The 14,095-nt window shown below is 42.6% G+C and overlaps 1 protein-coding gene across 1 annotated transcript; it reads right to left on the bottom strand.

Annotated features, from left to right (window-relative positions):
- Nucleotides 1-1,165: 1,165 nt before the first annotated feature.
- LOC115389146 (protein Wnt-2b-A-like) lies at nucleotides 1,166-10,993 on the bottom strand. Its single transcript, XM_030092580.1, has 5 exons — nucleotides 10,551-10,993; nucleotides 7,825-8,045; nucleotides 6,805-7,082; nucleotides 5,019-5,283; nucleotides 1,166-2,073 (listed from the first exon to the last, which is right to left on the bottom strand). The coding sequence occupies exons 1-5, from the start codon at nucleotides 10,742-10,744 to the stop codon at nucleotides 1,844-1,846; spliced, it is 1,188 nt and encodes a 395-aa protein (XP_029948440.1). The 5' UTR covers nucleotides 10,745-10,993; the 3' UTR covers nucleotides 1,166-1,843.
- Between the last annotated feature and the right edge of the window lie 3,102 nt (nucleotides 10,994-14,095).

Here is a 14,095-nt window from a genome sequence, read left to right as displayed (position 1 = left end):
TTATTGACGTGTAGCAGCATGCACTACATTTAATGAGAAATGGCTAACAGCGAGGTCAGAAGAGCTGCGTGTTAGTGTTGAATGGAAGGCTGGTAATGTTTGAGCTCAGCATGAATGCACCGTAAGCTGAAATCCACCACAATGAACGACACAGAAGATCAATACCTTTTACACTGGTGTGAACAGAGGAACTGCATTCATCATTTAACACAATTATCTCATATATAAATGATCAGAAGTTCTCAAATGTTTAAAAAAGGAAATGATCCCAGTGTTGATTTGTCCCTGCACACAGTGCTGTTGTGAAACTCTCTGTGAAAGCATCTTTTGATCCAATGTCCAAAAAAGTGAAATAAAACACAAGTGTGAACACAGCACAGCTTTCCTTTGAGGTACCAGGAAGGTTGGTCTGGATTAGCAGTATACATTGCACTTTGCAACCTCATAAGTACATTAAGATTCATCCATTCACCCATCACACTCGCTTCGTCCGAGTTAAGGTTGCAGGCTTGAAGCTAATCCCAGATGAAGGGACAGGCTGTCAATCCACATATACATGTGCAATTCAGACTCACAGGTTACCTTCACATGCATGTTTTTTAATTGAAAAGGAAGCCAGGGTGTCCAATAAGAAGCCATACAGGCACAGGGAGAACATGCAAACTCTATGCTAAAAGGCTAGCCACTTTGAGGCAAGCATGCTGTCCACTACAGCCCTCCTATAGTCAAAAATGTCAAAAATGTTATTGTTTTAAAGAGAGTTTAATCCTCTGAATGCATGATTTCATGTGTATGACTGGCCCATGTAGTGAAGCTGCTGTCATTGTTGGTGAGAGGCAATGTGTCACAAAAGTTAACCTGACTATTTAGCATTATTTTGGCAACAAAGTATAGTGCCAACAATAATACTCTGAAACCATGTTAGTTCTTGCTGTATTGCTGTTTTTCTGAACATGGCCCACGGTAGATACTTGAAGTTGTGAGTGACAACAGAAACAAAGACCAAGAAACCGAGGTAGAAATGAGAAAGTTTTCCATGACACAACCAGAATGTGTTAGATCTGTTACAGATGGTCAGATATGCAGCAACACTCATTCAAAAAAAAACAAACAAAAAAAAACAGTTCAAAGCTCACATGAGCCGTCATCTTTTTTTCCTGTGTTTCTTTTTTCTTCCAGCACTCTTTTGCGGTGAGATTGCCGCCACTTTACCTTAAAAGTCCTTGCTCGATCTCCTGTCGGTGGCTCTTTTATGTTCACAGTGTGATTATCTGGCTTTAATTAAGAAAAACGCCCTCTAACTCTGTTTTAGTACAACTGTTGCACTAATTAGCAGCAAGTGTCTTTATATTAAGTGAGTTGTTGAAGTACCTTACAATGACTTGAAGTCATTTTAATTGATATAATGTCAGTGATTTTACAATATCTCAAAAAATCTCCTCATCCCCTCCCTTCAACTCCTTCAGGTCAGACTAAATATTACTGGTCTTCTCTTGAGCTCACTCCATTTTAATAGACTATAAAATACGAAGGCATTGGATCATATATCTGCCTCATCAAAGGGTGCATGTACATCAGAATATAATATTCAGCCATTTCATATCAAAGATTCAAAGTTTGTCTTATAAAGGCTTGACATATTGTTCTTATAAACACTTTAAAGCAGCACATGATCAGGAACTGGGCCTAATTTCCAGTTCACCACCATTTCATGAATGTTTGTGAAGTCTTAACTTCAGGAAGTGTCCAAGCAGAGAAAACCAGAGGTATTAGAGTTACGAGATCCCAGGAGTTCGTCGTTCAGCACAGGACCGCGCGCTGTGATTGGTCTGGCCCTTCCTGCCTAGGTTATGTCCAGCCAATCAGGCCTCTTGTGGGGCTTGCAGGTGTGAATGTCCACCACCTCCTCGCAGTCTTTGCACTCCACGGCGCAGCACCACTCGAATTTGCACTCGCACTGGGTGACACGTTTGACACGCATGGTGTCGTAGCCCCGCCCACAGCACATGACCTCACAGCCGTCTGTGCCCCTTGACGACTTGTTGCACACTCGGCCTGCTGTGCCCAGGGAGCCTGCGAGGAGAGGAAAAGAGTAAAAATTACACAGTCTTGGAGGAGAAAACCCCCCCCACATTTTTTCTCTTTCTGAGATGAATTTGACTTGCAGTCTGGAGCAATGGACCTCCATTGTTTACTATCTATATAAACAATGTGGGTTATCTTCGACTTTATGCCGATGACACGCTTGTTTATTATCATGTTCGTATGGTGGCCTGCCTTGGCCTTTGAGCAATTACCGTATGTATTTCATGTCATCCTGTCACGATTAGAGAATCTCAGACTTGTGTAAAATTCAGACAAGACAAAAAGAAAGAGCTTTTTTTTTAAATGAAAGAAGGAAACAATTTCAGTTGCACAAAAGAAAAACGGTCATTGATACTTGATACTGTTGTCTATAGTCATATTTAGTCTGTGTCTCCTGCATTTCCTTCACAAAATAACATTACAAAACTGCTGGGATTGGAAGAAAGGCACGCTACAGTAGAAAGTACAATATTATTACTCTCATGAAACTTGATGACTGAGCTCACTGCTTGAATTATTTCTGAATCTATGCATATTCTCGCGTGTCCAGGTAGGAAACATCTCAAGGCAAGCGAATCAAGCCAACTGGACTCAGTCATACAATGACTATGAGACCCTCACCGAAATGGCCAAATTACAATGACATGGTCAATACTTGTTTCATAAATTATATTCCACACAATTTCATTTTGTAATTCTTTTCTTTGTGAATAATTTTTATTCACAATTCACAGTGTGATAAATCTCACCTTGACACAAAGGTTACCACTTTGCAACATCACTGCACAAACAAAAACTGATAACTTAAATCAAAATGCCATTCCTTTCAAAATAAAGCAATGCTTGGTGTTTGCTTGAAGCGCAAGTTTTTACAGTAAAGCAGCTGCCAGAGTGACGAGAGCCAGGAAATCTTCAGGCTGTAGAGGATAGAAGGACAGCAGGACAGCGTGATAACACTGTGACCCCTCTTCACTACACACACGCAGTTATCAGGAATAATATTAGCATAAAATACTGCTAACTTTTAAGCAACTACTCCAGACTTGTATTTACTCAGTTAGAATGATGTGTTCCTATCTCCATCACACATGCAGCCTCAGTTTGTTCTTGCTCTGCTTGGTGTCTGCTGGTGGCCCTGGTCACATATCAGCTCCGCTTAATTATGTTTTGGAAAGCCTCCAGTGGTGACAGAGACGTCCAGAACAGCAGATGCTGGCAGCTGACCAGCGCTGAGCGGCGATCGAGATGCCTGTGCTGAAAACCCAAAGCTTTCTCAGTTTTTCTCACACTAATTCGGCAGGGTTTAATCTTCCAGACAAAATTGTGCCGAAACCCCAACATGATTCTTTTCCATGTACTCAGGTGTAAAATCTAAGCCTAAGATCAGATGGCGCATCTAATGACAGAGCATCCCTGATGGAAAGAAAAAAAGATAAGAGGAGCTATTCCCCTAAGGCTCTTGGGAGTGGAGCTTAATATTGACCAAAGGAAGGATTTGAAAAATAAGCCTGCATGTATCCTTAGGCTGTGAATTCCTATACAATGGAGATTAGTGATGAGGAGGGTCATGGGCTCTGCTTAAGATCACCTTTTAACAAGGGAAGACAGGCTTTTGCTCTGAGGGAACACACCTTCATTACCCCCCTTGCTTGTCAAAATGCAACCAAGCTAACTGCAGGGAGGAGTGGAAGAAGAGACGCGAGCACTTGTTAGCCCTCTGTACGTATTACCACCGAGTTAGTAACTTCACGCTCTGCTGAAGAGGCGGGATTGGAAGGAAGAGACAGAGCCTAACAAGGCAAAACAAACATCAGGAATTAAAGGGGATGTTAAAGGTCAAATCACTGAAATTTAAGCTGTGGAGGAATGCGAGTCTTCGGTGGTGGAGTCGCTAACACTCATAGATTTAGTGAAACTAACTCCAGGTCAAACATCTGTTTACCTTGTCAAAACAGTGCACTGAAATGTCATTAAAATGGAAATATGAGAGAGTAGTTTGTGGTGTTTTACTGAATAATTTTTTTCTAATTATACAGTATTTCACTGTGATGCCCATGATTTTCAAGAAAGACATTAATTCATTTGATTTTTCGATTAGTTTTTACCTCTGTTGTACATTGGATGACAGTGTTGAGTTACTTAAGTTGTCTTTTGCCTGGTTTTATGAGTTTTCGCTCTATGGCTCTTATGTTTGGTCTGAATACTGTCAGCGATCCAGAATCGGTTCAGTGGGTAAACGGCGTTGCATTGAAATACCGAACAGGCCGGGGCAAGTTGAGAAACTCGCTGAGTTTGGTTGGTATGGTGTTGGTATTGAACACAGGGTCAAAACTGTTAGTTGATTTGTTTGGTTCCACTTGTTATTTGAAGTCATTTGCATTTTTATGAACAACGTATAAAGAAAAAATGTTTCATGTGGCACCTTTTGAGGGCAAAAACTGTTGATCGATAAAAATGCATTGATATGCCGCTGTAGAACAGCAACAGAAAACAGAATCAAAATAATTACACCATCAATTATCCTCATCCAGCCTCTGCTGTTCGAGAATCATCTGAGAATTCGTTTCTTCAGCTCTCGTTGTGCTTTTCACCTAGGATTCTTTTTTCTCTAACAGTTTTTTTTTAGCAGTTTTTCTCATTTTTGCCAGTCTTTAACAAGTTCCTCAGACACTCGAGCTCTATTCAGTTTATTTATTTATTTTTTTTAATAAATACTGTAGCAGCATTCGATTGTCACACAATGGCATCTTATGGTCAATGATGGTATGTGCCAGTATATATTGATACATAAATCGCTTCTAGCAAACTAACAAACAAAGTGTCAGGATAACACGGTAGGTTCCACTCTAAACTTGACTTTACAAGTAATTTAAAAACTGAAATAAAAGTATTTCAACAATGTAGCACAAAAGGGTTTCGTTTCATTGACGCACCTGCTGCTCGGTCCATGAGGCAGTAATCTGGGGAGTTCTCCACGTAGACTAACTTGTTCTTGGTGGTTCCCTTGAAGTTGCCGTCCACCACCATGAAGCCCGTTCCGTCCTGGTTCACGGTCACCTCGATGGCCGTGTTGTACTTCTTGCGGAGGTAGTCTCCGGTCCGCCTGAAGTCAGACATGGCCAGCCAGCAGGTTCTCAGAGAACAGGAGCCGCTGACCCCGTGACACTTGCACTCCAGCTTCATAAAGCGCTTCACAGCCTAGAGCAGAGGTCAGAGGTCGGCGGGTGTTAAACCGGTGATGTTGCCCGTGGCGCAATGTCAGTGTGATCAGTTCAGCTCGCACACTTGTAGTCACAGACGGATCAATATTCTTTCTCCGTTTTACCTTAAGAAGTTTCATAGATTTTTCTTTTCTTTTTGAACTGAGGGTTTCATTGTGCTCTATCAAAAAAAGTTTCATAGCTTCTTAAATATAATCAATTTCTACTTTTCTTCATCTAACATTTATTCAGGTTGAAAAATGTTTTGCAAAAACAAAAAGGCCACTTCATCAGAAGTAAATCATTCACTCGCCATTTTTTACAAGAATCAGAAAATGAATATATACCCATAATAATAATAAAATGCAAGTCATTTATTATATCATAACTTCATTTACTGAATGTTTTTGTCTCCGCAGGAAGTCCGTCTCACTCTTGTGGAGGTAGACGTCAGATACTCATTATGCAGATGTTTTCATGATAAAACTTAAGAACAACTTGTCACGTTTATCACAACTGTGCCGTCACTGAGTCTGCAGTGAGCAGATAAAATACTGTGGCATCTGTTGCATCGGGTTGACATTAAATACTTCACGAAAAAGAAGATTCAAACTGTAGGTTGTCTGGAGTCATTTAGACATGACAGAAACTGCACAAAACAAATTCTGTATACACTCTAATATGATTGCAGTCTTTCATTTCGTTCCCTACAAACACAACTGTTTGATTGTCAACTGTTTTTTAAACATGAGGCGGATGTAGTAGTATTTGTACTTTACCTGAATATCTATTTTTTTTCATTTTCCTACCCTACATTTGGACACAGTTGCCTGCATTTTACAGTTATTATATTCCAATAAACTGTCTTATCTCTTGTTTCGCCTTGTTTGGGATGATACAGTGAAATCATCAAAGAACATAAAAATAACATTTATGCAGAAACTGAATTTAAAAGATGATGTGTGTTGTTGCTCATGATTACGCCGGCCCAGTGAGTCCATACTTGCTGTCACCGCACACATTTAGTTTCTTGTGTTCTTTTGAGTTTCTGGCTTCAGGCTCCTTGACTTCCCCTCGTTGTGTCTGATTACTGCTCCCTGCTCTGATGTGTTTCACCTGTGAGCGTGTGAGTGTCTTCACCTGGCGGCTGTGCTATATATTCAGTGTCTTCGTGTGTGTTCTGGTTGCTACTTGGTCTGTGTTTTGGTTGCTTCCACTGCCTCAGCGCTAGTCTCCTGTGATCTCCATGATTGTGTGATTTTGGGTTTTGGATTGTTGTTTGCACTCCATTACAATAAGCTCCACCAAAGGTGGTGTCTTTCAACTTGAATCCACCCTTGAATCCCAGGCACATGCATGTGCAAAGGACCAACTCAAAGGGCCAAAATGCCTACATGTTCTTATTTGGTTTGAATAAAATGAAGATTAATCAGTTTTGTGTTTTTTAAACAAAGTAAATTAGATATGAGTGCCACCCATTCCGATTTGTAGTATTCATACCAGAAACGCTCCTGCTCACCATTCGGCCGCACTCGTTGTTGTGCAGGTTCATCACGGCCCGGGCGTCCTTCTCCTTCTTCTCTCTGGCGTCCACGAAGGCTTTTGCGAACTTGATGCCGTAGTTGATGTTGTCGCTGCAGCCGCCCCAGTCGAAGCTGCCCTTGTCGTCGCTGGCCTGGCCGCGCTTGCTGTTGTCGCAGCTGCAGATCTTGAGCTCCCCCTGACTGCAGGCCCGGGTGATGGCGTAGACCACTCCAGCCGAGGAGATGGCGTACACAAACGCTGCCTCTCGGCTGCCTGGGGAAGCGGGAACAGGAATGAAAAGCATTGCAATCATTTTTATTTATATGACTCGAGAGATCGGAGATGTTCTTCTTGTGCCCATGTTTGGCATGTTGCTATCAAACTAAGCGGCTGTTAATGAGAATATTCAAAGTCAGTCCATGTATGGTGGGTGGTGGAGACAGAAGTAGCCGCCGCAGCATCCCGGTCCAGCCGACTCTCCTTTCACCTTTTAATTTGCACAGATGGCAGCTTTCTCAGTCGCTAAGCAGTGTTTTCATTTCAGATGAGAGGAGATTTTTTTGGGGGTTATTTGGTCTGGCTGTCCCACCCTCCTCCTGCTCTCATTCCTGCTCACGCAACCAAGCAGAACACAGGCGATATGTCAGGGAGTAAAGCTTTGTCTGGCTGCCAGAAACATCTACCCAAATATTTACATCTCCTATTACTGTTTATACATCACCAGTGTGGATCTCTCAATCTGCTACTTGTTTTCAGAGAACATCCACTTTCCCAATCTCTTTTCATTCCACAGAAGATAGAAAAAAAGAACAAGAAAAAGAAAAAAAAGAAACTCCACAACAATCTTTCTTTCTGTTTGTATCCCTGAGCGGAGTTGATTTAATGGGACACCTATTCATTCTCCGCTTATCTGGAAACAGAGAAGACATTTACGAGGATGATTAACTCGAGTGTCACGGACATAAACAACCTCTTGCCACGCAGCGGATCGAGGCCCACACACGAGCACACTCACTTCGCAGCATCACCCTGCCAAACACCGTGTGGTCCCGGTCCAGCGTGCTGCAGTTCCAGCGGTGGTGTCTGAACTGATGCTGGCACTCCCGGATCCACTCCTTGGCCCCCTCGCTGATGGACTGCATCATGTCGGGGTGGCGCTGGCACAGCTGCCGCTGCTTGCTCACCAGGCCGGGAATGTTGTCACATATCACTCGGGCACCCAGCGCGCCAATGTACCTGCACACACACACACACACACACACACACACACACACACACTGCATGAATTTCATACATAAAGTGAACTTCACTTCTTCCAAGTAGTTCATGTTCTGAAACTGGGAAACTTGACCGAATGACTCTGATCAGCTTATTGAGAATCTGAGTGACTCACGATTTCTTCCTTTTTGTTTAGTTTCACTGATCTGACGCACAAAATGATGAGGCGCGTCAATGTCTGGCCAGTGAGGGCGGACTCCAACCAGTCGCTCCAGAAATATTGTTTATTTCTATCGTTTCCTCCTGATAACTAAGCAATTAATTAAAATAATACAAGCAGCATATGAATCAGGACACTCATACATTGTGTGCAAAAACGGTGACAGGGCACTCTAAAGTGGCTAATGTGTCACACTCAAAGATTTTTACGGTGTGAATGAGCAATCAATGTGTTTTACTTAAACAGCTGCTGAAAACATCTGTTTCAATAAGACTCAGCAGGTGAAATCTGAATTAGGCTTCAAAAGAAGAAGAGAAGGAGGATAAATGTTTGAAAGATGGAATTTGCAACGATCTCTGGCTTTGGGTTGTGGTAACTGTAGAATTCAATGTTCTTTTCTTTTAACTTATATGTCAAACTCCTGTTGTTTTTATCTTGTGAAACTTCATGACAATGCTGCATACATGTAGATCGTATTTAATGTCCAAAGCCTCTAAATCAGTGTAAGTTCTAAAATGTGTATTTTGTTGAATCAAGCAATTACCAAATCATCAAGAAGTCTGTTTTTTTTTTGCCATCTGCACCTTGTGTTGTGTCTGAGTGAGTGTTATGGTGCATGCAAAGCTGGTGTCATTCTAATAATTCAACATCCATTCAACACTTCGTACAATAGAATTCCTAGAATGTCACTGAGTCATGGGTGCATGTTTTCCTGTTGTCCATTGAAGTCTCAGATATTCAGGATGTAGAAGAGATTATTAAATTCCTCACGTTCAGTGGAAAGCCTTTGCTTCCTGCTTTTTCGCCCCCCTAGACATAATCCTTGACTTTTTAGCGACTCTGGAGGGCGTGGGTCACATGCTGCTGGTATTGTGACACTGAGTGGAGGGGGGGTCATTATCAACAGGACATTAGGACAGTCATCTACAGTACAAGTGGGCACTCAGGCCTTTCCCCTCTCAGCCTCACAGATCCACCATATGATGCCCCCCCCCCCCCCCTCGCCTCGCCTCGCCTTCTTCCCCGTCCCTCTCTAAGCCTGCACGCTCTACTCTCCATCCGGATATCATTATAGTCCCTAATCGCGGCCACATTTGTGTCGCCTGGCCACCGAGACAGAAACAGACGGAGCAGGCAGTTTCCACTCCTGTTATGGCCGTCCCAGTCCCGGTCCAACTGAGACTCTCCGTCGGAGCAGTAAAGCAGAACAGAAGCACTACTTGTGTTTATTGTGTGTTGTACACACCGGCCGTGCCAAAAGACCCCTGACTGTCTCCAAGAGGGGACACACACACACACACACACACACACACACACACACACACACAGAGAGAGAGAGAGAGAGAGAAGTAGGTCCTGTGCAGGAAGATTCACAGTCCTCATCTAAATGACCACTATGGTTAAAAATAGGCACAAACCAGGATAATTTAAGTATCAATGATGCTGCTTCAGAGTTTGTTACTTATTTATTGTTGCAACAATTTACATATTCTTACAAAAAGATTACAGATGGCAAATAGGATAAGATATGCTTTCATCCCTCTTGGGAAATTGCCATCCATACATAATATTAAGGACAATAGGTGCAGCATCAATTTAAATTCATTACAGAAAAAGAGTAGAAAGAGAATATTAGAATGTGCAGGATACGAATCAGAAAACAAGGAGCCGTTATATAAAGTAGACACCCAATGCATTTCTCAAAAGATGTGTCTATTTCAGGTGAGAGGGATTACAGGGGAACCAGTTCTCCTCTTTTTCTTCCTTCTATTCTTTTCTTTTTTCTCCTCTGGGCATTTAAAAACCTCAAGAGAAATCATCAAGGGACAGTTATTCATGCTCCACTGCTTGCACCTGCCATTTACCCTGGGCAAGATGGATGGATAGGGGAGACCCCCCCTCCCCCCCTCCTTCCCTAACACCATTAATCTTCATAACCTTGTAACACACATTGCTGTGTTGAACATCTCACTTCATGTTTCAGGTAAGCAATAGAAGACTAGTACAAGTTCAGAAAATCCCCATACAGAGGTGAAGAAAAATAAAAATATTTTAAGACATTTTAATTGTGCCAGGAAGTATTGTCAATAAGCAGCAAGAGGAGAAATATTCCAATTTATTAAGTTTTAAAATGGAAGAAAGTTAAATATTAAAGCACAGTAAACAAACTGAACTCTAGGTTTCCCAGTGCGCACCTTCACTCTGCTGTATCCAATAGAGACAACTTTCTAAATGGTTAACACATTCCTGATGAGCAGTCACACGAAACATCAACAAATGCCCCCTTCGGAGCTCTCACTCACCACCACGAAGAGTCCACCCTGGGTGTGAAAATGAGCAGGAGCAGGATGAAGCTGAAGTACAGTTTGGAGATGGGTCTGGAGCGCTGCAGCAGCTGCTGCTGCTGGGCTCTGGACCCGTTTCTGACCCCCATCGTCCCGGCGCCGTCCGAGGAGCCCCGACGTTTCAGCAGACAAAGCAGGTGTCCCTTCTTCATGTGTTGGCACAGGCTGCGCGGTCAGGTGTGAGAGTCCCGGACGTCCGTCCCGCGTCCATCATGGGTCGACAGAAGCAACTTCACGCCGATCAGAAGAGGCGATAAACTCCATCAGTTAAATTCTCTCATACCGGGGAGCGGACTGTCTCCGGGTAAATCCATAATCTTCATGCCTTCTCTAGAAGTCTCCTCGGTTGTAGAAATCTTTTATGATTTACGTTTTCAACGCAGTTTTTTGCGCCCCGACTGTTAAAATAATAATAATAAAAAATAATAATAATAATAGCGGAAGGAGATAAACTCAATCTGATGATGTTACACGAACATTAAAAAAATCAGTGAAAAAAATCAAATGAAAGAGAGACGAGCCCGGTGGCACAAGTATCTCCGAGGATGGGACTGCTGCTGTGCTCACCTTTCCTCCCACAGCCGGGAATGAAGATGCGCGCAGCAGCGCGCGGTGCCGCGCAGCTCCGGTGCGTCAGCTGTCCGGAGCGCTCCGCCGCGCGCGCGCCCTCCCCTTTCATCAAATCACTTCATCGATTGGAATGTAGGTGACTGAGTGCAGGACAGCGAATAACGGTGTTAAAATGTCGAAACTTAAAGCTTTCTGACCCCATTAATTCATGGTCTGTCAAAAAGTTTTTATTTAAATTTCATTTGACAATAACGAAACAAGAGATGAGGACATTAAAATATGTTTTCAGTGACAAATAATTCACAAAATGCAAACGCTACAAGTGGTTACCGGAGACTTTAGACTAGTTTTTATTTTCAAAGTAAAAAAAGTCATTTGGACAGGCTGATATTCCACCGAAATGTGATGTTTGGTGAGAAATGAGTTTTGACTTTACGTGCTTTGCCTGGTCCTCTGGGAAGGCAGCTTACGTCATTCTAGAAGAGAGACATTATAACCATTTTCAAGTAACAATCTACCAAACAAATCAGCTTGCATTGTCGATCTTCACAGAGCTTGGATTGAGAGCTGACTCATTAAAACAAACTGATTAAAATAAAGTGGAACTTCCCAGTGTGCTGTCAAGTTTAGCAATCTGTGCTGGTATTATTGATTTTGTAAAGGATTCATCCTATAAGAAAGTTCAAAGCAACATGACTTAAGTTTTCATGGTACAAGTGACCACGTTTGATGATTTCCACATTTCACCTTGCTATTTTTCACCTCACTGTGATAAAATTCTTTTGAAAACAATGAGGGCGAGACACTTCTGCTCCATCCCTCTCATGATATTATTAACACTGTTGTACTAACATTGTATTTTATAGTAAACAATTCAGAACAAGGCTGATGCAAACAACAGCATGTCCATTCCATGCTGTTGTGTTGCAACATAGTACAGTAATCTTAAGTGCTTGTGTAACCTTCAATAAAAATATAAAGAAATATTTGCTGGTAAAATGACTTTTTTGCTATGAAAAGAGTGAGTTTCAGAAAAGCTTCCTGAAGAAGGAAACTTAGGAAATACTTGGGAAGTAGGAAAAAAATTGCTCACTTTGTTTACATGGTTTTACAGTCTAGTGATACATTATAATCACCAGAAAAATAACAAGAACAAGAATATTAAGCCGATTTTGAACGTAAAGATATGGCAATAACCTGAATTAAATCCCAAGGTAAAATGAAATGAAAACCAGGAATTCCAACATATGGAAAGACAATTCCAATATCATGAAAACAGGATTGTTTAAGGCGAAGTGCTGTCAAGTTGTTTTTTGGCTTGTTTTTTTAGTTTAATAGAAAAACTGGCTGGATGACCAAACGTGAAATACAACAGCTGTGTCTGAAGCAAAGACCCAGAAAGAAGCTGCTCTCGATTCAGAATCCAGTGGATGAAGCTGGAGAGCGAAGTTCAGAGTCAGGGAGTTATTTTTGAGAGATGGAAAGAGTGGACTGGAAAAAAAAAAGAAGCACTGGCTGTGTAATAAATTTGATCAGACGTGTGTCAGTTGTCACTGGCTTGAAGAGACGCCTCCACTTCCAGTAACGTTAACCTCTTACATCGCATTTGACCTCTGACCCGGCCCCATAGCTGTCATGTGCCGTGATGTCTGCTTCCTCCAAGTTTGGTATGCCGCCAGGTTTAGTCCTCCGTCGGAAAATGATTAATAACTTAATGAAGTCACTTTCATGCCAATGTGACCCAGAGTGACAAAGTAAAATATCTCCCTCCCGGCCGCAGGCGCTCCAACCGCCTCTGTAATGCCGCCGGCGTGCGTGTTTGTAGTTCAGCTCATATCAACAGTCCCGATTCAGAAACAGGTCCGTCTCATCGAGCCAGTGTGGAAACATCTGACCCACCTCAAGGACACTTCTGGCAAGGCACTCGTATACGTGTGTGTGTGTGTGTGTGTGTGTGTGTGTGTGTCTGTGTCTCCAGCAGGTAGAGAAAGGCACAGATTAGACGCTGTGTGTGAGGTCATTTTAATCAGCGCAAATCTCGGGGTGTTAGTTGGGGATGTAAGTAAAGGTCAGCAACAATGTGGCGGCCTAAAAATACCACAACACAGACGGCAAATGAAATGGTGTGTTTCCAGTGCGAATGTAAAGTGTTTATCATCTTTGGCAATGCGGCGGGACTTTCTGAGTCAATCATTAATACGCAAGAATTTTAAAGATTTCGCAGCAAACACACACAGGATGTGTGGCGTGATGTGATGCTGACAGAAGCATTAAATCTGTGGTTCTTGGGGCAGTTTCCCCCCTTTCCGTGTCACAGACGGATAAATACAACCCAGCTGTTTGTCCTTCAGTTATGTCATATCTGGATTTGGAGCCACGCTCAGATCCTCATTACATGTGACCCTGTCTTTCTTTACCCCAGGACAAGCATTGGATTTTACAGTGACAACTCAATAACAAATTGCTTTACAAGGAGCAGGTGATGGTGGCGATAACACTCATCATCCAGCCCTCCCTCTCCTTCTGTCTCGCTTTGAGCCAGCTCCAGCTGTGGTCTTTGGGAGGCTCAGTGTGGGGGCCTGAGCTCCTATTCTGGGTCCCTCTCATGGTCGGGGCTAATTTTGGATGGAGAGAAGGGAGACGCAAGAGGAAAAGAAGAGAATAAGAAAGTGATTGGGGTCTGTTCAAGCTGCTGCTGCTGCTGGGCAGATAAAATCTGGGTCACATATGCAAACATTGTAGTGGGTCAGAAACACAAACGGCTGTCATTAGAAAGACATAAAAGGGAATGAATGAATGGGTGGGTGGGCATGTTGTGCTTTGAATGGACAGTGGGTTCAGTGAGAAAGCTGTAAATTTGTGGTTTAACACTTGACAGGTTATGTGCTCCCTCCTTGACCTCGGTTTCATCATATCATTCACAGGACATGACA

Source organism: Salarias fasciatus, chromosome 5 (genome assembly GCF_902148845.1).
Source record: "Salarias fasciatus chromosome 5, fSalaFa1.1, whole genome shotgun sequence".
Classification (NCBI taxonomy): domain Eukaryota; kingdom Metazoa; phylum Chordata; class Actinopteri; order Blenniiformes; family Blenniidae; genus Salarias; species Salarias fasciatus.
This window is presented reverse-complemented; position numbering and strand designations above follow the sequence as displayed.